The sequence below is a fragment of the Mustela nigripes genome, chromosome 10 (genome assembly GCF_022355385.1).
Source record: "Mustela nigripes isolate SB6536 chromosome 10, MUSNIG.SB6536, whole genome shotgun sequence".
Classification (NCBI taxonomy): domain Eukaryota; kingdom Metazoa; phylum Chordata; class Mammalia; order Carnivora; family Mustelidae; genus Mustela; species Mustela nigripes.
In genome coordinates, this window is record NC_081566.1 from 64,179,704 (window position 1) to 64,205,717 (window position 26,014).

The window sequence follows — 26,014 nt, forward strand, 5'->3', positions numbered from 1 at the left end:
TTTCCTGGGCTGCTTTCAGGATTTTCTCTTTGTCACTAAAACTTGTAGTTTACTATCAGGTGACGGGGTGTGGACCTATTTTTATTGATTTTGGGGGCGTTCTTTGCATCTCCTGGATTTTGATGTTTGTTCCCTTTGCCATATTAGGGAAATTCTCTCCAATAATTCTCTCCAATATACCTTCTGCTCCCCTCTCTCTTTCTTCTTCTTCTGGAATCCCAATTATTCTAATGTTGTGTCATCTTATGGTGTCACCTATCTCTCAAATTCTCTCCTTGTGGTCCATTATTTGTTTGTCTCTCTTTTGCTAAGCTTCTTTATTCTCTGTCATTTGGTCTTCTATGTCACTAATTCTTTATTCTGCCTCATTTACCCTAGCAGTAAGAACTTCCATTTTTGATTGCACCTCATTAATAGCTTTTTTAATTTCAACTTTGTTAGATTTTAGTTCTTTTATTTTTCCAGAAAGGGCTTTTATCTCTCCAGAGAGGGTTTCTCTAATATCTTCCATACCTTTTTTGAGCCCGGCTAGAACCTTGAGAATTGTCATTCTGAACTCTAGATCTGTCATATTACCAATGTCCGTATTGATTAGGTCCCCAGGCTTAGGTATTTCCTCTTGTTCTTTTTTTTGTGGTGAGTTTTTCCACCTTGTCATTTTGTCCAGATAAGATTTGCTTTCTCCTCCTCTGGAATTCCGCTGTTCTCCTTGGTGAGTGAAGTTGGTCTTGGCTGGTTTCTTATTGATCTTCTGGGGGTGGAGCCTGTTATAGTGATTCTCAAGGGTCTTTGCCAGAGGAGGAATTGCCCCGCCCTTATCAGGGGCCAGGCTAATTCCGGTGGAATTTTGATCGGAATAGCATTAAAAGTATAGATTGCTCTAGGCAGTATAGACATTTTAGCAGTGTTTATTCTTCCAATCCAAGAGCATGGAATGGTCTTACATCTTTTTGTGTCTTCTTCAATTTCTTTCATGAGTGTTCTGTAGTTCCTTGAGTACAGATCCTTTACCTCTTTGGTTAGGTTTATTCCCAGGTATCTTATGGTTCTTGGTGCTATAGTAAATGGAATCGATTCTCTAATTTCCCTTTCTGTCTTTTCATTGTTAGTGTATAAGAAAGCCACTGATTTCTGTACATTGACTTTGTATCCTGCCACGTTGCTGAATTGCTGTATGAGTTCTAGTAGTTTGGAGGTGGAGTCTTTTGGGTTTTCCATATAAAGAATCATGTCATCTGCAAAGAGAGAGAGTTTGACTTCTTCATTACCAATTTGGATACCTTTTATTTCCCTTCATTGTCTGATTGCTGTTGCTAGGACTTCTAATACTATGTTGAACAAGAGTGGTGAGAGTGGGCATCCTTGTCGTGTTCCTGATCTCAACGGGAAGGATGCAAGCTTTTTCCCATTGAGGATGATATTTGCTGTGGGTCTTTCATAGATAGATTTGCTGTGATCACCAAGACAGCATGGTATTGGCATAAAAACAGACACATAGACCAGTGAAACAGAGTAGAGAGCCCAGATATGGACCCTCAACTTTATGGTCAAATAATCTTCGACAAAACAAGAAAAAATATACAGTGGAAAAAAGACAGTCTCTTCAATAAATGGTGCTGGGAAAACTGGACAGTTATATGTAGAAGAATGAACCTTGACCATTCTCTTACACTGAACACAAAGATAAACTCAAAATGGATGAAAGACCTCAACGTGAGACAGGAATCCATCAGAATCCTAGAGGAGAACATAGGCAGTAATCTCTTCGATATCAGCCACAGCAACTTCTTTCAAGATATGTCTCCAAAGGCAAAGGAAACTAAAGCGAAAATAAACTTTTGGGACTTCATCAAGATGAAAAGCTTCTGCACAGCGAAGGAAACAGTCAAAAAAACAAAGAGGCAACCCACGGAATGGGAGAGGATATTTGATTGGATCTTTTTTATGCTTTCTATCTATTGGTTGAGGATCTCAGTAGGGCCTCTACTCTTTTCTTAAGTATAGCAAGTATTTTTATGACCATTACTTTAAATTCTTTGTCAGGTGTAACACTTATCCTCTTTCTACTTAACTCTCTATGTGAATTTATTCTGTTTTTTTTTCTTTTCTTTTTTTTTTTTAATTCTTTATTTTTTATACGTTTTTTCATGGGATATAGTCCTGTGTCTCCTCATTGTGTCCAATTCTATTTCTTTGTGTCAGGAAGGTTAGCTATGTCTCCTACTCTTGAAAGTAGTGACTTTATAAAGAAGAGATTATGTAGTGACCTTCAGTTCAGTGTCCCTTATTTTTCAGGACCTTGCACTGCAAGAGTGTTTCCTATGTGAGATGCATGTGCCCTCCTGTGGTGGTTGAGCCACTTTAGTTTCAGTCCTTTCATTTTAAATGGCTCTCATTGCCTGTTGTGGGCCAGATTTAGTACCTTTTGTGTTAGTGGCCAGTTGGACCCCCTTGGGGTTAAGTTGTGTCAAACCAAGCATTTTCTAGAGATGAAATATCAGTGAACTGCAGGGCACATTTTCTAAGTTGTCCCCTGATAAGTTTCATTGTTGGGAGGGCCCTACCATTAGACCAGATGTCTGCTACCAGGCCACATCTGGGGCCTGAGTCAGATGTTCTTGTGGTAATCCTCCCCTCTCCCTGGAGCAGGACTCCCATGGAACAGTATGGGCTGCTTGCACACTCCCAGGTTTGTGACACCAATTAGGAAAGGCCCTATCAAAAGTCTATTGCAGAAGGCAGATCTTCAGAAGAGTATGGTGGTGGGAGACAGCGTGTTAGTAAGGCTTGTATAAGATTATTCTTGGAAAAAGACTGCAGCCAATGGATGCAGGCAGCTTGTCCTTTCATCTCTGTAAAATCCCTCATGTCAATTTTTACCATTAATGTAGCCAGCAATGTGACAACATAGCAATGTAGTCAGCAATTCTTGACTAGTGGTTTGCTGGAAATCCATAAAAACACCCAGGAGAGGGATCGTTCCAGATGCCAGGGCTAACAAGCAAGACAGAGTAAGAGTGTCACAAGATAAGGGCACATGAGAAAAAAGCAAGCATATTTTGAAGCATTGAGAGAAGGAAAGCAAAGTCAGGAGGCACATTGCAAGGAAGAGAGACATTGGCCCATTGTCCCCTGGGGGCCACATCCATGTCCATTGGTGGGGTTGGGGGGAATCTTCAGTCCCTAAGGACAAAAATCCACCTTGTGCTAAAACTACTCAAAGGAGGTATTGGCTGGTGTAACTGTGGAGCTTAGGGTCACTGGGGCTCCATCCCCTTCTGTGGGTTTATGTGTCTGCCTTCACTATTCTGATGCTTTGGTTTTGTTATTGCTGTTATTTTCGGTGGCACTGGAATATGATAACAAATAAAAATTGTACCTATGGATAGTATGAAGATTTCCAGCTGCCCAGGGAGGAAGGCTGGGAGGCACCAGGGTCGTGTAGGCCCTCATGGGCTCTGATAGGTATAGCAGGTCCTGTGATGTGACATGAACAAAGGTCTTTCTTGTGAAAGCCTTCTGACAACTTCTCAAAGAGGAAGTCCTGAAGAACCACAGGAGCCTGGTGCACTGGGGTGTGCATAGAGCTACACATGAATGCACATCTTTGCCCGTGGAGTCTCTACTGAGGCAAGCACATTTTGTAAAGAAAAGGCTGAATTGGTCAAGAAAACTTGCATTGAGGCAAATCGTGAAAATTATTCTTTAATGTAGTATTAGTCATGTGTTTGTATATTTTTATTGCTATTTTATTTTAAAAACATAAAATAATCACTTGAGTTTTTTGTGTATGTGTACATAGTGACATCATGCTTACAACCAAGTCAATTAACAGTGCCATGGACTCTCATCTAGAATGTCTTCTTTTCTCTCTTATTTTGCTTTCTTTTGGTGAGAACACTTGGGATTCCCACCTCTTGGTAAATTTCACTTATTTTAACTTCTCTGCCTGTTGCAAGCAGGCTTCATCTTCAGGCTTTTATCTCTGGTGATGAAAAAAATGATTGCATTTATTTCAGGCTTTATACCCTGATCTTATTATCCAGAACAAGAGAGAATACCTCTTTTCCCTTCATTAAGCATCAGAATCAGACCCCACTGACCTGTACCACTTGGAGCAGGTGCCTGGCCTGAATCATCACTCTGGGTAATACAAGTGGCATCTATCAGATGACAGCCCTGAACTGCATGTTACCTGTCCTTCCTATAGCCTGTCACATTTTTAAGGATCATTTCTACTAATGACCTCAGGCTGGCCCAGGGTACACATGAGTGTGCAGTCAACCATCCAAAATCCACATGGTGACCACAGAAAGATGAGACGGACTGCAAGTTAGAGAAACAGCCAGTCAGTCTGATCCATGAGAAGAGTCCAGAAATCCAATGATTTGCTCTCTCCCTTCCCATATTTTCACCTTTCCCACCTCTCCTATGTCAACATTATTTTCTGGAAATGTCCACATATGTAGGGCCAGGAGCCTGCACATGCTCCCTCTGGATGCTCCACTGCCCTAGGCTCCTCTCTCAGCACCTGCACTTATTAAAACTAAGTCCCTATCACCTAGTTCATCCCACATAAATAGTGGCAATAACAAACTGGTTACAAACAACAATGAAAACCACAACCAAATCAGGAAAGCAAAATTTTCAAGCTATGAAGACAGGGAAGACCTTTTCTTCCTCACTACTTTACACTCAAAATGTCCCAGCTGCATGTCAGAGCTTGAGAATGGTTTGTTGTGTTAATTAATGAAACCAAGAATAGCTGAAATCTAGTTATGGATGTCTCCACTCACACTGCCATGGGAGTCATCAGTTACAGAGGGTCCATCTTCATTATTCATGGAGTCTGTCTGTCAGCACATACTCCATGAATTGGCCTACCTCCTCACATTGATTTGTAACCCCCAACACAGGCACCTGCCACTATTCATGGACACGTAGAGTAGCTGACAAGAATCACCCACCTCAGGTAATCTCAGCTGAGGCCAGACCAGGTGCCCCTCTACCTTATGGTGTTAATTCCCACACTGTAAATATGTGTCCTATTCACAGCCCATTTGGTGCCGCATTTTCTGAATTATGTGCTCCCACTTGGTGATTTCAGAGTTTAAAAAGGCTCTGAAGCCCAGACTGACAGGTATTCTGCAGGACTGACTGGTATTCTAAGCACAAGAAGGTGGAATGTTCCTCATGACAAAATATGTGTGTAGGTGAGACTTGCTCAGACCTTTGATGCAGAGCTGTGGGCCCTGTGTTCACTGATAATGAGTCAAAGATGCAGGAAATCCAGGAAAAGGAATAAGACACCTAGGAATGGGACACCTAGGTGGGTCCTAGGAATAGGACCCACCTATGTGGGGCCACTCCAGAAATTGCTAGAGTAACATCTAGCACACAATGATGGTGCAATGAAAAAGGATGAAAGTAACTATATTCATGAATTCATGAGAAGATGACCATTTCCTGTTTGTTCAGAAAACCATTGTGAGCAGCACTGATGCAGGGCAGGAAGCCAGAGACCCTGGTGATCACAGTACCCAAACTGAGAAAGGTTACACACTTCCGAGCTGGTGTTTCAGTATAGGGAAATACACTATACAATAAATTATTTACAAATACAAGTGTATATTAGAAAAGATGTCTTTATTTTTTTAAATTTTTTATTTCTTTTCAGTGTAATAGTATTCATTGTTTTTGCACCACACCCAGTTCTCCATGCAATCCGTGCCCTCCCTAATACCCACCACCTGGTTCCCCCCACCCCCCCCCCCCCCCCCCCCCCTTCAAAACCCTCAGGTTGTTTTTCAGAGTCCATAGTCTCTCATGGTTTACCTCCCCTTCTATTTTCCCACAACTCCCTTCTCCTCTCCACCTCTCCTTGTCCTCCATGTTATGCTCCACAAATAAGTGAAACCATATGCTAATTGACTCTGTTTGACTTAATTCACTCAGCATAATCTCTTCCAGTCCCATCTATGTTGCTACAAAAGTTGGGTATTCATCCTTTCTGATGGAGGCATAATACTCCATAATGTATATGGAACACATCTTCCTTATCCATTCATCCGTTGAAGGGCACAGACACATAGACCAGTGGAACAGAGTAGTGAGCCCAGATATGGACCCTCAACTCTATGGTCAAATAATCTTCGACAAAATAGGAAAAAAATATACAGTGGAAAAAAGTCTCTTCAATAAAAGGTGCTGAGAAAATGGGACAGCCATATGTAGAAGAATGAAACTCAACCATTCTCTTACACTGGACACAAAGATAAACTCAAAATGGATAAAAGACCTCAATGTGAGACAGGAATCCATCAGAATCCTAGAGGAGAACATAGGCAGTAACCTCTTCGATATCAGCCACAGCAACTTCTTTCAAGATATGTCTCCAAAGGCAAAGGAAATGAAAGCGAGAATGAACTTTTGGGACTTCATCAAGATCAAAAGCTTCTGCACAGCAAAGGAAACAGTCGACAAAACAAAGAGGCAACCCACGGAATGGGAAAAGAAATTTGCAAATGACAGTACAGACAAAAGGTTGATATCCAGGATCTATCAAGAACTCCTCAAACTCAACACACACAAAACAGATAATAATATCAAAAAATGGGCAGAAGATATGAACAGACGCTTCTCCAATGAAGACATACAAATGGCTATCAGACACATGAAAAAAAGTTCATCATTACTAGTCATTAGGGAGATTCAAATTAAAACCACATTGAGATACTACCTGACACCAGTTAGAATGGCCAAAATTAGCAAGACAGGAAACAACATGTGTTGGAGAGGATGTGGAGAAAGGGGAACCCTCTTACACTGTTGGTGGGAATGCAAGCTGGTGCAGCCACTTTGGAGAACAGTGTGGAGATTCCTCAAGAAATTAAAAATAGAGCTTCTCTATGACCCTGCAATTGCACTCCTGGGTATTTACCCCAAAGATACAGATGTAGTGAAAAGAAGGGCCATCTGTACCCCAATGTTTATAGCAGCAATGGCCACGGTCGCCAAACTGTGGAAAGAACCAACATGCCCTTCAACAGACCAATGGATAACAAAAAATGTCTTTAAATGGACACACAAAAAAGCAGTCTGGATAGTCATCAAATGTTATGAGCAGGGGCTCCCAGAAATACAACCCCACATTTCCCATAGGAGCAATGGCTCACTATTACTGACTTCACGTCCTCAGCACTATAACACAGAAGCCATGATGCCATGATGCTCTGCATGCACGGTCCTTGCTGGATCCCCATTCATTCCTGACCATGACACTCTTGTTCTCCTCCCTAGAGCATCTCCTCTTGCTTCAGCAACAAACGTGCACTGCTACCTCTCAAGCATCACATTTTATACACCTGTGAATCCCCTGCTAATTTCACTCAAATGCAAATTGCTTCTGTGGGTCTCTGCTGAGTCCAAGACCCCATGTTTCTAGCAAACCACAAGGTGACAAACCTGCTGCTGTCCCTGAACCCTACGAAGAACAAGCATTCTGCCTTCCCCTTTCAATTCAGAACACTTGGAGCAACAGGTCCAGTCCAATAGGTGGCTGTAGTTAAATAATAGAAATCTACACAGGAAACTTGTTTCTACTGAGGGCACTAGAGATGTCAACATGAACAGGGAAAGTGTGAACTCCCTCAGCCAGGTGACAAGACATTTAACAAGAAAAGCATCAAACATCTCAACTACTACAAACATGTGAGCAAGATAGAAAGAAAAAAAGAATGAATTTAGCATACATTCAACACATATTTTCTTTTTTATTTCTTTCTTTCTTTTCAGCGTACCAGTATTCATTGTTTTTGCACCACACCCAGTACTCCATGCAATCTGTGCCCCCCCCAATACCCACCACCTGGTTTTCTTTAGGGACATATTTCATGCAGGTGACACTCCCCATCAAGGATACAAATATTAAAAAGATATGGTCTTTGCTGTAAAGAACCTTAAGACTTAAAAGGCAAAAGGGACCTAATGGGTCAACAAGGACTGGGAGTCAGGAATAGATTAGCCAAAGTGCAGGCTTAAGTGGTGGAAATTCTCACCAGGCTGAAACTGCTTCCACTACTGACTCAGAAAGGGCTCACTAGAAGAAGTGACATCTGATGCCTGTGACCAATGAAAGTGCTGAGACTTCATTTTACACTGAGTCAAATTTTGACTGTAGAACTAAGTCAGAACAACAAATCCTGCTAAATTACATGGAGCTTATATTGACAACTGATCATTAAGCAGAAATGAAAGACAAAGTTGCACACAGAGAGTTGCAAGGGTATCACTGTTGAGTAGGGTTTAGGTACGTACCAGAGCCTGGGCTACTGGGATCTTGCTCAGAAGGGAAGCCAGTGCACTGAAGTCTCCAGTGTGTTTTCCTGAGAGGAACAGAGGAAGAGTCATTCTGCAGCAGGTGGAGGTGAAGACTGTAGGGGGGAAGGGCACTGAGAGCAAGAGGGCTGAGGACAGACTAAAAGGTGGGGAGACACCTGGGAAAGAGCAGAAAGGTGGCTCCAGAGACTTACCAGTGCCTGCAGAGCCACAACGTCAGACCTGCCAGAAGCACCAGGGGCATTATCACCACCAGGAAGTCCAAGGCTGTGGTGTGTGACTGCTCTGTGGGTTTGGTCCACAGAAGATACCATTTCCCATCCATCCCATGTTGACCTGCACCTCCCTCTTCCTCTTTCCATATGTCATCCTCTGCCTCACCAACTGCCCTTCTTCCTCTCTCTTCACCCATCCCTTCTCAGGGATGGTCTTTCACCCAACCACATGCACCCTCCCACATCCTCAGGACCCTCACCCTCACCTTTTCTATTTTATGGGTTACTGGTTTTGTGCCCTTTTTGTTCTGGGGTCCCTAGATTCCCTAATTTTTCACGTGGCTCCCTTGCTGTGCTGGAGGAACACCCATACCCTCTCGCAGCCAGACCCAAGTTCTTTCTTACCCCAGTAGAGGACCAAGTCCTGGCCTCCTAGACTGCTGTGTCTCACCCGGCACAACAGATCAGCTGCTTCCCTGGTTTTCACATCCAAGGACACCTGAAGATACCATGTCCCATCAGCATGGGGCAGAACATCACCTCGCTGAGTCCCCTGTTGCTCCTGCTCACCCCGCATCCACATCACCCACACAGGCTTTGGGTAGAAGCCAGAGACATGGCACACCAGCAAGAGATGACCAGGACCAGGACTGGGGCCAGTGGACAGCCAGGCCTCTGGCCTCACTGCAGAGACAGAACAGGAATTCACAGATTAAATGGGTACATATCACATCACTTTAGACACATTTTTTCCACCTGTAGAATTCTGCCACCACCATCCTCTCTCCTTCTTGACTCCTTCTTACCCTGAAAATGAGTGTATGGTGCAAATTTGTGAGTGCAGAAGCAGAATACTTGGAGAGAGGGATGGAGCGGGACTGACCTTTTCGTTGGAGATCTGCCTTCCCTGCATCAAGAAGACTTGAGAGGTAAAGAGGACAGGAATCTATGATGAATGTATGCATTAATTCATTGCCTTCATGGTCCTGATTGAGTAGTCTGCAGACCTGTTGAGCCCTACTTCCTCCTGTTGGAGATGGCCACCATGTCATGTTCCAGAAACTCACAAGTTCTGATCCTTGATAAGCAATCCTCATGAAGCCTACTGATGCTTCTCCAAAGTGCAGTTCACAACCTATTATCAGCTGTACCTGAAAGGGATCTGGGGAAGAAAGACTCTGAGTTGTTGTACAGAGGGAAAGAGAAGAAATGAGATGAGTGGAAACCAGGAATGGAGGAAGCAAAAGGAAAAGTCTCAGGGGAATGGAAGGAATGCAACAAAGTTTGGTTTGATGGGGGGCTCACACAAAGGGGAAGTAGTGGTGGATAGAGGGAGAGGAAGAGGTGAATTATTGAGGAAGGAACAAATGTTGGAGGAGAGATAGAAAGGGTGTGGGGAGAGAGTAAAGAAGGGCTCAGTGGGGAACCTGAGGATAAAAACAGTCTAGAGCCAAAGGAGTGCAGTGGGGCTGGGGGAAAGCATAGTCAGATTTTGCTGCTGGGATTGAATGGGGAACAAAAGCACAGTGCAATCGTCAGTCACAGAATGAGGGAGCAGAGGGTGCCCGGTTGGAAGCCAGAGAAGGGGGTGGTCACAGGAGACATTAGTGGGAGACAGGAGAGCACAGACTGTGGTCAATGAGGAGTAAGAAATAGCAAAAGTTGTTAAGTTTAACAAGAATTGGGGTCTGGCTTCTACCCCTGCCTAGATGAGTGTGCTTCAGATTTATGACGGGGAGATGTGAGTTTCAGAAGATGGTGGAGGATCTTTCCTAGAGAAGGAAAGAACTCAAAGAAACACACACACACACACACCAGCTACCTCCATCACATCACATCTCTGAGGGAAATGAACTTACATTCAAGCTGCCATTGGCTGCCATGGTCATAAAATTTTAGAGGAAATCCAGTGTAGTATGATGAGAATAATTCATCTACTTCCATCAGCTCCTTGTTGCAAAATTTGCCCTTAGGCCAATGCTGAAGGAAAATGAAAGCTCCAGTCTTGTTGTTCCAGGCATGAGTCTGCAACTCATTCAGCCAAGCTGAGCCTTGACTTTGCATCCAGGAATGGTTGTAAAAGGATGTGGTCAGGATGATTCGGATACAGATCGGCTTCTGGAAGTCTGTGGAAAAGAACAGATAGACTGGAATAAGATGGCATTAAAAGGAGACTGAATGGTGAAGAAAGTGGAAGAATGGGGAGCCAAAATCTAGAGAACAAGGGAGACATAGTTGTCTCCAGAGACATGTGCCACCCATAGCCCAGAGTTTGGTACCCATCCTTCAGAAGAGCACGGGGCCCTGGGGTCAGGATGTTCAGGGAGAAATCAGACTGACACGCTCACTCCACAAATATATGCTGGAGAACTCACTACACAAGTGCACACACTCAAAGGGAAATGCACACACACACACACACACACCCCACAGGTGCACAGATGCTCATATACACAAAAACACTTATACAAAGAACTGACACAGATACATATACACACAAGTATACAAACGCGGAAACACATATATATATACAGACACATGTACACACATACACATAATAAAACACATACATACACTCACACAAGCACACAAACACAGAGAGAGATTGACAGAAACACACACGTGTGCACCCACTGAATAAGGTCAGAGTTCTCACCATCTTCACTGTCACCATCTGGGAGGAGAGCCACCAGCAGCACAAGTTGCAGGAACAGCATTGTACTTGCATATGTTCTGTCTGTCTCTTACAAAATCGGTCTTTGACAGTTGTTCTAACAAACCTACCCCGCACACAGCACTACTGTTCTGACTTCTTTCTCCATGTACCAGCCTTCCCTGAGTCTCTGCTAAAATAGAATTGTGCTCCTCCCTCAACCCTGGACACCTACTCAGACTCTCACTTCCCCTCCTGGTCTGACCCTCCTCTCTGGCTTCCAGCTTCTCCCTGTCACCAGCTTCCATCCTGTTGCCCATCTCCTAATTCAGTTGCTGCAGAACCAGTCCTGTGTGACATGGAAAAGTGACTACACCTCTCCCCTGACTTTCCTCTCATCCAGACAATAATCCATGAAAACATATGACTCCCCAGCACCCAGCCCTGGACCGTGCTGTCACTCTGAATTTTGGAACACTGAAAAGAAATAAAATGTGGGAAAAAAAAAAAAACAAAAAACAAGTAGCCATCCCAGGGACGACAGGACGTTGAAACATCTGAGGAATAAGACCCCCTCAATCTGGTTTGCATTAATATATATTCACTCACCAAACATTTAGCACCTGCACGGATCCAAGCACTGCGCCACCCTCATGAAAATATGGTGTGCACCGTGCAGTCACTTCATTCAAGGAGCTTTCCGTCTACTCGGGAGGAAAAAAACACACACACGTAAACTGAGAACTATAACTTTCAGAGTGCGGAGTTACTTTTCTGTTTAGTTGGTTCTTTTTTTAAATTCTAGTTAAGTCAGGGTTAAATTAGTGATGTACAATATAGTGATCCAGAGAGTCTAGATAGTACTCAGTCCTCATCAGTGTACGTGCAATGCTAATCCCCGTCTCTCCATCCACCTCCCCTCCGGGAGCCAGGAGTGTGTTCTCTATAGATGAGTCTGTGTTTCCCTTTGTCACTTTTACTTTTCTTCCTTTCTTTTGTTTCTTATATCCTACAGATAAGTGAGACCGTGTGGTACTGGCCTTTTTTTTTTTTTTTTTTTTTTTTTTTTACTGACTTAGCTCACTTCCCATCATATTCTCTAGCTCCATCCATATTGTTTCAAATGGCAACATTTCACGCATTTTTATGGCTGAGTAACATTCTGCTGTGTGTATATGCTGCATACTTTTTTCTTTATTCATCTGTCTATGGATGCGTGTGCAGCATCTCTAATTTGGCTATTGTAAGTAATGCTGCAGTAACCATTTGGATGCACTTTTTTTTTTTTTTTTTTCAGTTTAGTGTTTTCACATTCTTTGGGTAAATATCCAGTAGTACAGTTACTGGATCAGGTGGTATTCCTGTTTTCAATGTTTTGAGGCACCTCCATACTGTTTGCCACAGTGGTTGCCCCAGTTTGCGTTCCCACCAAGAGGGCTTCAGGGTTTCTTTTTCCCCACATCCTCCCCACCACTTATTCTTGTGTGTGTGTTAGGTTTAGCCAATATGACAGCTGTGGGGTGATATCTCTGTGGTTTTCATTTGTATTTCCCTGATGATGAGAGAAGTTAAGCATCTTTTGAACAATGTATTGGACATCTGGATGACTTTCTTAGAGAAATGTCTATGTCTTCTGCCTACTGTTTTATTAAATTTTTTTTTTGTTCTTTTGTTGTGGAGTTGCACAAGTTGTTCTTTTGTTTTTTTACAAGTTCTTTATATATTGGATACTATCTCTTTATTGGATATCATTAGCAAATACCTACTCATATTAAGCAGATTGTCCTTCAGCCTTGCTGACTGTTCCCTTCCTGTGTACAAGCTTTTATTGTGATGTAGTCCCAACAGTCCATTTTTGCTTTTGTTTCCCTCACCTCAGGAGACACATGTAGAAAAATGTTGCTGGGACCAATGTCAGAGACCTGACTGCCTGTGCTCTCTTCTAGGATTTTTATGATTTCAAGTCTCACATTTAGGTTCTTAATCCACTTTGAGTGTATTTTGTGGAAGAAAGTGGTCCAGTTTCATTCTTTAACTTTATAGTTGTCCAATATTCCCAACACAGTTTGTTGAAGACACTGTCCTTCCCATTGCATAATCTTGCCTTCTTTGTCCAAGATTCAATGCCCATAAGGTAGTGTTTTTATCTCTGTGCTTTCTACTATGTTCCATTGGTATTTGTGTCTGTTTTCATGCCAGTGCTGTACTATGATTACAAGATCTGTGACAGATAACTTGAAATCTTGTTTTTCTTTTTCAAGATTGCTTTGGTCATTCAGAGTCTTTTGTGGTTCCATAGAAATTTTAGGCTTGCTTGCTCTCATTTTATGAAAAATACTGTCGGTATTTTGATAGACATTACATTAAATCTCTGGATTGCTTTGGATGGGATGGACATATTAACAATATTTGCTCTTTTAGTCATGAGCATGGAATATCTTTCCATTTCTTTGTGTCACCTTCAATTTTTGTCATCAATATTTTATAGTTTTAATTGTACATAAACGTCTTTCACCTCATTGGTTAAGTATATTCCTAGGTATTTTATTATTTTGGTGTAATTATAAATGGGATGGTTTGCTTAATTTCTCTTCCTTTTGCCTCATCACTACTGTATAGAAATGCAAGGGAGAGGGAGTCCAAGATGCCAGAGGAGTAGGGGAACTTAGTTCCATCTGGTCCCAGGAATTCACCTAGACAGCTATCAAATCATTCTGAACACTTCAGAATGCAACCAGAGATATATAAAAAAAAAAAATACCTGCAACTCTGCTAATAGAAAAATGACCACTTTCTGCAAGGTAGGAGGTGCAGAGAAGTGAATCCAAAGTGATACATGGGAAGATAAACCACAGGGGGAAGGAGACTCTCTAAGCCAGCTACTAGAAAGTGATACAGCAGCAGAGCACAAAATCAGAACTTTTAGAAGTCTGCTCCAGTGAGGGACATCTCTGTATGAAAGATGTTCAGGTGGCAAGTGGGACAGAATCCTAGGAGGGGCAGTGTGGTCTCAGGATCCTTGAAGTCACAGGAAGACCAGGGTGCCAGAGTGCAGCAGAGTTTCCAGGCATCAGAGCACAGAAGCCAGCTACAACCAGTGAGCCTAAGAGTGGGCTCTCAGTTTGGGGTTGCCATGTACCATAACCTACCACACATTCCAGTGGCCACTTTCTGAGCAGGGTCCCAGCAAGCAGCAGAATCAAAGGAGCAGTGCAGGTGTGAGCCATAGGAGCCTGCAGCATGTGGAGACTCCAAATGGGGTTTTATACTTGAGTTAGAACTACTCAGTCACAGGCTGGATGAGCACAGAGTGCAGATAGAGATCATGAAGACAAGAGAGGGTTTGGCTGATTTTCCCTGAGGATGCACTGAGGAGTGGGGCCTCAAGCTATATAATTATTATATAATTATAATTATTATATTACATAGTCCATAGTCTCTCATGGTTCACCTCCCCCTTTCAATTTCCCCCAACTCCCTTCCCCTCTCTAGCTTGTCCTCTATGCTATTTGCTATGCTCCAGAAATAAGTGAAACTGTATGGTAATTGACTCTCTCTGCTTGACTTATTTCACTCAGCATAATCTCTTCCAGTCCTGTCCATGTTGATACAAAAGTTGGGTATTCATCCTTTCTGATGGAGGCATCATACTCCATAGTGTATATGGACCACATCTTCCTTATCCATTCATCCATTGAAGGGCATCTTGGTTCTTTCCACAGTTTGGCGACTGTGGCCATTGCTGCTATAAACATTGGGGTACAGATGGCCCTTCTTTTCACGACATCTGTATCTCTGGGGTAAATACTCAGTAGTGCAATTGCAGCATCATAGGGAAGCTCTATTTTTAATTTCTTGAGGAATCTCCACACTGTTCTCCAAAGTGGCTGCACCAACTTGCATTCCCACCAACAGTGTAAGAGGGTTCCTCTTTCTCCACAACCTCTCCAACACATGTTGTTTCCTGTCTTGCTAATTTTGGCCATTCTAACTGGTGTCAGTTGGTATCTCAATGTGGTTTTAATTTGAATCTCCCTGATGGATAGTGATGAACATTTTTTCATGTGTCTGATAGCCATTTGTATTTCTTCATTGGAGAAGTGTCTGTTCATATCTTCTGCCCATTTTTTGATATGATTGTTTTGTGTGTGTTGAGTTTCAGGAATTTTTTTATATATTCTGGATATCAACCTTTTGTCTGTACTGTCATTTGCAAATATCTTCTCCCATTCTGTGGGTTGCCTCTTTGTTTTGTTGACTGTTTCCTTTGCTGTGCAGAAGCTTTTGATCTTGATGAAGTCCCAAAAGTTCATTTTTGCTTTTGGTTCCGTTGCCTTTAAAGACATGTCTTGAAAGAAGTTGCCATGGCCGATGTTTAAGAGGTTACTGCCTATGTTCTCCTCTTGGATTTTGATGGATTCCTATCTCACAGTGAGGTCTTTCATCCACTTTGAGTTTATCTTTGGGAATGGTGTAAGAAAATTGTCCAGTTTCACTTTTCTGTATATAGCTGTCCAATTTTCCCAGCACCATTTATTGAAGAGACTGTCTTTTTTCCATTGGATATTTTTTTTTCTGATTTGTGGAAGATTAGTTGACCATAGAGTTGAAGGCCATATCTGGGTTCTCTATTATGTTCCCATTGATCTATGTGTCTGTTTTTGTGCCAGTCCCATGCTGCTTGGTGATCACAGCTTTATAATATAGCTTTAAATCAGACAATATGATTCCCCCGGTTGGTTTTTTTTTCAACACTTCCTTGGCAATTCAGGGTCTTTTCTGATTCCACACAAATTTTAGGAGACACTGTCTTTAAACAGAAACACACATGGAATCAGACCAGGTGGTCATCAGTTGGCAAGCATTGTAAGCAGAGGTCCCCAGAAACACAACTCCACATTTCCCCCAGGAGCAATGGTTCAACAGTCACTGACTCTGAGTCCTCAGGACTGTATAGGGCAGCCACAAATGCCAGGAATCACTGTATGTACGGTCCCCGCTGGATCTTCATTCATTCCCGACCACAACACTCCTGTTCTATTTCCTGGAGCATCTCTTTTCCCCTCAGGGATGCATTTACACTGCTACCTCTCAGACATCACATTTATGCACATGTGAATCTGTTGCTGATTTTGCTAAAATGCAAGTTGTGATTCATTGGGTCTCAGCTGAGGTCAAGACCCTGTATTTCCAACAAGCCCCATGCTGACAACAGTGTTGCTGTCCCCAAGCCCCACAAACAGCAAGCACCCTAACTTCCTCTTTTTATTCAGAATACTTGGAGCTGCAGGTCCACTCCAGTAGGTGTCTATAATTATATAATATAAACCTTCACATGAAAACTTGTTTCTATTTAGGGGCCTGGAGATGTCAACAAGAACAGGGAAATTCTGAAGACTGTAGCCAAGTGAGACACTTCTAACATTAACAGTACCAAATATTTCAACCACTACAAACATGTCAGGAAGCACATGTGGGTGTGTGGTTGGAGACCAGTGAGGGGGATGTCACAGGAGAAAGTTTATGAGACAGGATAGCACAACTTGTAGTCAATGAGAGGAGTGGGAAATAGCAGAAGATGTGAAGCTTCTCAAGGGTCTGGCTTCTACCTCTTGCCCACACAGTGTGATTCAGTTATAATAGGGAGATATGAGTTTCAGATGCCTCCTCTTTTTCCTAGAGGAAAAATAAGCTCAAGAAGACACACACACACTCACACACACACACACACAGCTGCCACCCTCATCTCACCCAGGAGGAAACTGAACTCACATTCAAACAGCCATTCACTGACATGATTACATTATCTGAAAAAATCTCATAGCGTTTGTATGGAGTATCCTTTCCCTTTCTGAGCATCTCCCTGCTAAAGCTGCCCTTGGACCAAGGCTGCGGATATGTGAAAGCTCCAGTCTTGCTGTCCCAGGCATCCACCAGCTGCAGCTCATCCACTCACGCTGAGCCCGAATTTTGTGCCCAGGGATGGTTGTAAAAGGATGAGATCAGGATGATTTGGAAGGAGGTCGGCTCCTCGAAATCTGTGGAAGAGAACAGTTTGATATTGGAAGAGGAGCACATGAGAGAGAATGGAGAAGATAGGGCCAGGGAGGGGAACCAAAATCTAGGGGACAAGGAAGCCATAGTTGTCTCAGGAGACATGTGCTGCCCCACAGCCCAGAGCTTCATACCCATCCTTCAGAAGAGCACACGGCCCTGGGGTTGGGAATGCTCAGGAAGGAACCAGGCAGACGCTCTCATTCCCAGGTATGTGCTGGGGAACCAACTCCCCCAGTGTACACATACACATGATTACACAAATACACACATACAGCATACACACATTTACACACTCCCACACAAACACACCCACAGACACACATGTGTACATGAGTACACACACATACAAACACATGTAGTACACGTATCACAGAAACAGATACACACACACACACACACACACACACACACACACACACACACAGTGTAGGGCCACAGTTCTCACCATCTTCACTGTCACCACCTGGGAGGAGAAACACCAGCAACACAAGTTGTAAGAATAGCATTGTATTTGCAGATGTTCTTTCTGTCTCTTAGAAAGTTGGTCTTTGACGGTTGTTCTAACAAACCTACCCCCCACATAGCACTTCTCTTCTGACTTCCTCTCCACACACAACCTTCCCTGAGTCTCTGAAACAATGCAAATATGTTTCTCCCTCAACCCTGGACACCTACTCAGAATCTCACTTCCCCTCATGGTCTGATTCTCCTTTCTGACTTCCATCTTCTCCCTGTCACCAACTTCTATCCTGCTCCCTGTCCCCTAATTCAGTTGCTATAGGATGAGTCCTATGTGGCATAGAAAATGACCCTACCTCTCCTACATTTTCTTCTCATCCAGACAGTAACCCATGAAATCACATGGCTCCCACCACCCAGCCCTGGAAACTGCTGCCATTGGGTCCCTAAGGCCCTTGTGACACCACCCCATGTATTTCCTTCCCCATCTCACCCCACCCTAACTCATTCACATCTCTGACTTCACATTGTTTATGTTAAAAACCAAAATCAACCAGATAGATTTGAGGATCTAATTGGTTCTATTAAGTGATTAAAGAATGGGGCAACATCCCATCCAGCCAGTAGAGGGGAGCTCTGAAGAGTGGTGCAAATGGGAAGATTTTATAGCAAGGAAGTTGGCAAAGAAGAGAAAGGAGTGTTTCAGGGAAGGTCACCCTCCCTTAATTGGGAGAGCAGGGGTGCTATCATAAGGATGATCTCCCCTCCTCCTTGGGGTTGGAGAGGGCCCCTGTGACAGAATAGTTCCCTTGTGTTGACCAGAGAATTCCTCAGTGACAGGTGGACATTTCTGGGGGGAGCTAGAACTGCATTTAGGTTAGGGAGTAAGCAAGGTTTAAGGACTTGGCATGGCCCATGGCACCATTTGGGGCCCACTTTTGGTTCAACAGTTAATCTATTTGTTTGTCCAGATTCCCCTTGATTGCCTGCAACTACCAGTCCACCATTGTCTTAGGGAAGAACCAGTAGCAATTGCAGAGACCACAGGACATTGAAACAGCTGCCTTGTGTTAACATATGTTCACTCAGGGAACAGTCACTTACACCTGCCTGGATCTAGGCACTGTGCTACTCTGATGAAAATACAGTGTTGACAGCCCAATCCCTTCTTCAAGGAGCTTTTACCCTACTTGAGAAGAAAAGCATGTAAACCAAGACTATTAATTTTGGTGTTCTGAGATTTATTGTAAAATGCACACTCTAGACAAAAACAAGCCTGCTTGAAACAACATTTTCTAAAGTGGTGACCCTTGCTGATGTTTGCACTCTCAGAATCTTGACTCACTGTTTGGCCCCACGTGTTTCTACCTCCTCCTGATCCCCACATCTTAAAGAGGGCCTGGCAAGTGGTAAGTGCTCAAAGATTATTTCTGAATGATCGATTACTTCAGCTCTGGGATCCAACTATTCTTAAATATTATGGAAATCTTCAACATAAATTTTTTTTAGCATCACAATATATTAGTTGTAATCCTATTTGATAAAATGAGAATCGTATACAGTTTTGTTTAGAATAAAGCCAGATGCTAATAATCGGTATGTTTACACAGAGGGTTCTGCTGTGAATCTCCTATTACTTGTAGTAAGAAATGATGAGAATTTGCAGCAACGAAAGTTAATAGAGTGTTCTGGAATCATGTATCCAGATTCCTTTCTTACTGTTCCTGCTTGAAAGCTCCTTGCTTGTCTTATCATGAGCTGGCCTCTGCTGGACATGCTGACCTTCCTCCTTCATGGTGTTTGTAAGTGTCTAAAAGTTCTTCAGTATTTGTTTGTGCTTTATATCATCTGGATAAATGTGTTTGAACTATTTGTCTTGTCGTTTCTTGGTTTACAAGTAAATAAATAATCTCGGGCTAACATTATAAAGATAACATTTTTTGGAAAGTTAAGATTGGAATCTAGAAAACTGGAAAGAGATCACTGCTGTATTTAATCTTATGAAAAGCTGGGTAATCAAAATCTCTTGACTCCATCTGACTTCATCAGAGCTGAGGGATCAGAGCAACTTAACCTAACATCTTGGAAAAGACAGTCTCCTCTAAGGAAACAGAGATACAAATCCTCACTTACTTGGGACAGACGCCAGATGTTCTACAGCCAGAAAGAAAAATTCCACTGAAATGATTAACAAATGTCTGAAGGTGAGCACCTGGAGCCTTCGAGAGTCATGGACTCAGGAAGTTCTCTGTCTCTTTAGGCTTTTTCCCGTTGACATTTCTGGGGCTCCTGACAGGCTGGAATCCAAGATATGGACCAGAGAACTGCTTTCTTGGGGTACAAGCCTGAGGCCTGAGAGGACCTGCTACCTGAAAAGGGCAGGAAGACCATCGTCTCCCACGCAGAATGAAGCATTCATGAGGTGTGGAGAGGTCAGGGAATTGCTTCAGCACACAAGTGAGGCCATGCAGCCACTGGGGGAAAGGGCCTGTAGGGGAAGGAGAATACCACATCCCATCCCAGACTAAGAAGCTCCATCTGCTGAGGGAAAGGTGGAAACCCTTAGAAGGCCCAATCCCTAACCTGAAAAACAAAGCCTCAGGCTGAGTATGAGCCTGGATCAGAACAGAGCTAGTGTCCTGCTCTGTCCAAAGTAGGCTAGCCAGCAGGGTACAAACAGCAGCTCTTGCTAATGGAGGGACTAAAGGATGAAGATGTCAAGGAGAAAAAATTTTCTCTGCCTTTCACAGTCCCTCTCACTAGGCTAGCATCAGATTGACATGAACTAGATTAACAAAAGAAAATAAAATTCAACTGCTTAAGTCCAGGAAATCCACATAGACATGAAATTCCAAAGACACTGAGGCAATATGAAGCTTATGTGAGCTCAGGAGAGGTGTAGGGGTCTGAGGATACGAAGCAGGGAAGACCATTAGTGGGAAGGTGAGAAGAGAGTCTTGGTGGGGAAAGGTGCTCTATTATGCAGATAAATTTCTTAGGTAAAGAAGAATCTCAGCTCTCTTCCTGGCGTTGGCAGGCAGGGGAGGGGGAGGTAAAGACCTTTTCTTGAATTTGTCTCATTTTTATAGCTTTTAACTAAAAATATTGTTTTTTTCAAAGTCACCCATCTTAGAATGGTCTGCTATTGGTCTCTATAAAGATAAATCACCCTGAGGCACATCCCAAAGGTAACACTCACAGTTGATAGGAAGTAAGCCCTCAGGCAAACAACCCCACCCTACAAAGAAAGTAATGGGAAAAGAATGTGAGGACTGTGGACAGAGCCACCAACAAAAACCCAGGTAACTGGACTAGAAGGACTGAACCCCCTACACAGCACTTAGCAAAAGAACAGGCAGAAGCATTTCCATGCTAAAATATATATTCTATGTGCCTCAGAGTCTTATCTTAATGAGATGTCTGCAGTTCGTTCAAAAATTATTAAATACGTGCAAATAAATGCAGGTGAATGGTGTCCCCCTGGCACCTAAGAGAGTCTGCGCTTGCCCTCTGAGTCCCTATACCCAGGGGAGAGTGACATTTTGCACATGAAATGAACAAAACCTACAGCAACAAGAAACACTATGACAGGTTGAATGGTAAGTACTTCAAAGGAAGGAGAAGTTTTTTTATTTTAAAGTCTTTAAGAGCACTTTTTCCCCTTCTTTTTGAGTATGACACCTCACAATTGCCTTTTGCACTAGACCACGAAAATTATAAATGTCCAGTACTAACACCCTTAAGTTTGGTGTGGGGATAGTGGGAGGGGGTGGTAGGTTTGAGGAGGAAGAAGAAAGAGTGATAACGAAATGAGGAGTGCAATTCTGGGATCAAAGTGTCCAGAGATGCTCAGAGACACCAAAGGAAATAACTGATGCAAGAGAAGGAGGGAGCCAGAAGACAGAGTATAAGCAAGAGGAGTTAGGGGTCTCCAGGAAAAAAAAAAAAAAAGGCAAAATATAGCTTTCCTGACATAAGAAAAGTCACTTTAAACCTCCATTCTGTGAAGTAGGTATGAACAGCCACTAATCAGGCCAAGAGAGAGTCTAATCCTTTCACAATAAGTCAGTGGTAAAACTCGCAGGGCTGGTTCAAAATGAAGACTAACCTGACACACTCTTGAGTTATCTTTGCAGTATCTAAGCCCGTTGGGCACCCAGATGTTGGACCTATGGGGGTCAGATAATAGGTGATGCCCACTTCTGCTGACCTCATGACTGACCCAAACTCTGTCATCTTGAGGTGACTTTTCCCCCAGTTCAATGCTGAATTCCTCATTGCACGAGTCCCTTCCTGCAAATGCATGCATTGCCCATACTTTAAACTTGTTCAATTTTGTTGTCTGTGGAAACACTGCTTTGGGAAAATCCCCAGTGTTCACCTTACTTGTTGCAAGTAAAACCCTTCCTTGTCCTATTCTTTGGCTTGGTTGTGTCTTTTGACTCAACACCTACCAAGAGGCAAGCAGATTTCAGATAACAGAAGGAAGAGAAGAAGGAGGTGAAGGAAGAGGAAGCAGAAGAGGGTTGGAAATTGAACTGGAGGGGAGCCCCTCATCCTTCGGCTCAGCTCCTGTGGGCAGGATGACTCCAATCAGTGGTGCAGGAAGTAGCTGTTGCATTAGTCATGGTTCCACTGAAGATCTGCCACTTTCTCAGCATCGAGGTCAAAGGCAGGCTGCCCCAGTGTGGACCACTTTAGCATGAACATTATTGTGAATTAAAAGAAATCAAAATCCAGCAGGTTCAGAAAAAGCTCTTTGCCTCACCCTCAACTGTCTAAATTTACATTGGAAAGGAGACTGTACCAGGAAGAGAGCTATCAACAGAGAGTCCTCTTTACCTAAAAAAACTTATCTGCATAATAAAACATCTTTGTTTTCCATCCTCTCCTCACCTTCCCCTTAATGGTCTTCCTCCCCTTCCTGTCCAGACCTGTGCACCTCTCCTGAGCTCACATGAGCTTCATGTTGCCTCACTGTCTTTGGAATCCCATATCTGTGTGGATTCCCTGGACACATACAATTGGATTTTATTTTCTGCTATTAATCTGTCTCGTGTCAGTTTGATTCTTAGTCCAGCTAGAAGGACCGTGAAAGGCAGAGGAATTTCTTCCTCCCAAGCACCAGCCAGCTCCACTTCTGTGTATGCTTGGCTGATAGTGGACAGAGGACAAGCTCTGAAGCAGTAGATAGGAGAGGGTCTTCTCAAGAGAGAGAGCAAACTTTTGGGGGTGAAGGAATGTTTGTCATGTCACTGACACTTGTGTAATCCCTGGACAGAGGAGCCCCCCAAGGAGAAATCTAGGAGGTGCTTGGAGGCTATCTGGCAGGATATTCAAGCCCCCCTCAGAGATCAGGGCATCGGCCATGTCCCCAGATGTCCTTGAGACCCTCCTTTTGGCTCATTTGTGCTCAGACCTTGAGCACAGTCCTGTTTCTCCAAAAGCCCTTGCTGGATGCCCCCCAAACATCATCATAGTCCTTGAGTTCCTCCCTCCTCAGGACCCAGATGTGATCCCCCTCCCCAACAGCCCCACACACTCAACTGATGTGCCCTTCCCACCAACAGAAACCTCAACTTCCCTGCTGAAGAAATCCACTGCCCCTAATAACCGTTTCCCTTTCCTGAGCTTCTCATTCCACCCACACTCTGCCTCCCATTTCTCTCCCAGTTGTCTGGCCTCGAGCAGCTCTCCCCACATCTACTCTGGGCCCTTCTCACCTCTCACAACACATCTCTTGTACTAAAAGAGCTTTGGGCTAAGCATCAAGAAAAGTCCTGGGTGGACACGCACTAGATGCAGTGAGTTGGAGAAAACATACTGGTGTCTGGTCTCAATGTCTTCATCTGTATTATGACAGGATTGAAAGAAGTGAATGTTTTCTCGCAGTACCCTGGGCTCTGACACTCCACACGCCTTCCTGTGTTCCTGTGTCCCCCCACCCACATGTCCTGCTCCTCCCTACTCTGCTCTGTGGCCACATGGGGTCCACACAACCTTCACTTCAGCTCCCAGGACCCCCTCCCCCATTTCCTCCTCCTCCTGCCCATTCAATCTAATCTCAGTCCTTCCTTCCAGACTCACTTTCAAACCTGAAACACTGTTTTCTCACATGCCCTTTGGAATTCTGCGTGCAAATATACAGAACAGATATGAACTCTATTCTGGCAAGATGACATGCTCCGTAACTTGAAAAGACATAAAAAACAAACATCCAGAAATGCAAGATTAAAATTTAAAAAAAAAAAAAGTCTTTTAGTTTTTTTCTGAATCCAGATCTGTGGTCATAGTGGGAAAAAAAATGGAAACACCCAGAGAATAACACAAAAGAAATGGGAAGTCCCAAAAGTTGGAGAGGATGTGGAGAAAGGGGAACCCTCTTACACTGTTGGTGGGAATGCAAGTTGGTGCAGCCTCTTTGGAAAACAGTGTGGAGATTCCTCAAGAAATTAAAAATAAAATAGAGCTTCCCTATGACTCTGCAATTGCACTACTGGTTATTTACCCCAAAGATACATATGTAGTGAAAATAAGGGCCATCTGTACCCCAATGTTTATAGCAGCAATGGCCACGGTTGCCAAACTGTGGAAAGAAGCAAGATGCCCTTCAACGGACAAATGGATAAGGAAGATGTGGTCCATTACACTATGGAGTATGATGCCTCCATCAGAAAGGATGAATACCCGACCTTTGTAGCCACATGGACGGGACTGGAAGAGATGATGCTGAGTGAAATAAGTCAAGCAGAGAGAGTCAATTATCATATGGTTTCACTTATTTGTGGAGCATAAAAAATAACATGGAGGACATGGGAGATGGAGAGGAGAAGGGAGTTGAGGGAAATTGGAAGGGGATGTGAACCATGAGAGACTATGGACTCTGAAAAACAATCTGAGGGTTTTGAAGGGGTTGGGGGGTGGGAGGTTGGGGGAACCAGGTGGTGGGTATTGGAGAGGGCACAGATTGCATGAAGCACTGGGTGTGGTACAAAAACAATGAATACTGTTATGCTGAAAATAAATTTTAAAAATTTTTTAAAAAAAGAAAGAAATGGAAAGGTGACATGGCAAACAGGGCGTGTGAGCATACCAGTAACCATGTGTATCTCCCAGGGGTTGGTTGTTCTTGCTGCTCTGTTCAGATCAGGACACAACGCCTGAGACCAGGCGAATGGATGAGTGTTGGCATCGAGCCTTCTGCTGTCTCCTCTCAGTGACAGGAGGAATCAGAAGAAAACCACCCAACTGTACAGAAGAGGAAGCTGGTCCATCTGTGTATTCCCCGAATGCTGGCTTCCTTATTTGCTTGTTCCTCATTCTAAGAATTACTAATCACAAGGGTTACCCTGGAGTTCACAAATTTTTCACTTGTGTAACACTGGAGTACACAATCTGACAAATTAAAGTAATAGTCAATTCCAAGTTTGGAACACACCTGTGTCACTTGGTGAAATTTTCATGCTATGTTAACCTCAAGAGAGCCACCCTCAACACCAGGTACAAAGGGTTCCCCACGCATAAAGCCTTTCCTTGTATGAGGCCACACTCCTAAATTAGAGAATGCAGAGAGATATAATGCATCACGAAGTCAAGTTGGCAAATAAATAATACATTAGATCCCACAAGAAATCAAACATAGCAGAAATTATATTTTAAAAGCTCAAAGATATAAAAAGAAATAACACCAGAAAAGAAACAGACATTATCAAAAAATACCAGATTTTTAATAGCAAAATAACCTTCTAGAAATAAAAACTCTTACCACTGCAATTAAAAACTCAGTGGGTAGAGGAAGTAACAAATAGAGTTGTACTGATTGCATTTAATGTTGATTTTTTTTTCTGACTTATTTTGCCAGGACCCTTGTTACCAGATAGAAAGTCGGTGAAGGTACTCTCTGCCGCGTGTTTACTCACACTCGTCCTTAAGAGCACCCTCTACAAACATGACCTGAAGAAGACGTGAATTTTTGCTAGCAAGTTCTGAAAATGCTGCCTAAGTGTTTACTTACTATCCTGCAAGGATTGTTCTATGTTTGCTTACTTTGCTATCTTGCTTAATGCCTATTTACCCAGAAGAAAACATTGTATGAGTCTGCTGGGGTTGCCATGGCAAAATACCCTAGACAGGGGGGCTCAATCATGTATTTTCTTGTTTGTTTGTTTGTTTGTTTTAATTATAATATGTATTTTATTTCATTCTATTGTTTCATTTAAGTATAATATTCAAACACATATTTCTAACAGTTCCAAAGACCGGAAGTCTGGGACCAAGGGGTCAGCAGGTTTGG

At 43.1% G+C, this 26,014-nt stretch overlaps 1 protein-coding gene across 3 annotated transcripts; it reads right to left on the reverse strand.

Moving 5' to 3' along the window:
- Positions 1-3,793: 3,793 nt before the first annotated feature.
- On the reverse strand, positions 3,794-11,381 carry LOC132026263 (T-cell surface glycoprotein CD1a-like). Of its 3 annotated transcripts, none has more exons than XM_059414181.1 (7): positions 11,209-11,381; positions 10,412-10,678; positions 9,436-9,714; positions 8,958-9,236; positions 8,532-8,559; positions 8,317-8,384; positions 3,794-3,985 (listed from the first exon to the last, which is right to left on the reverse strand). In XM_059414181.1, exons 1-7 carry the CDS (start codon positions 11,267-11,269, stop codon positions 3,972-3,974), a joined length of 996 nt encoding a protein of 331 aa, XP_059270164.1. In that variant the 5' UTR covers positions 11,270-11,381; the 3' UTR covers positions 3,794-3,971. The 3 variants fall into 3 exon arrangements, with proteins under 3 accessions (XP_059270164.1, XP_059270162.1, XP_059270163.1); XM_059414179.1 differs by having other exon boundaries at positions 8,532-8,622; XM_059414180.1 differs by lacking the exon at positions 3,794-3,985 and adding an exon at positions 5,876-6,392 and having other exon boundaries at positions 8,532-8,622.
- Positions 11,382-26,014: the final 14,633 nt, after the last annotated feature.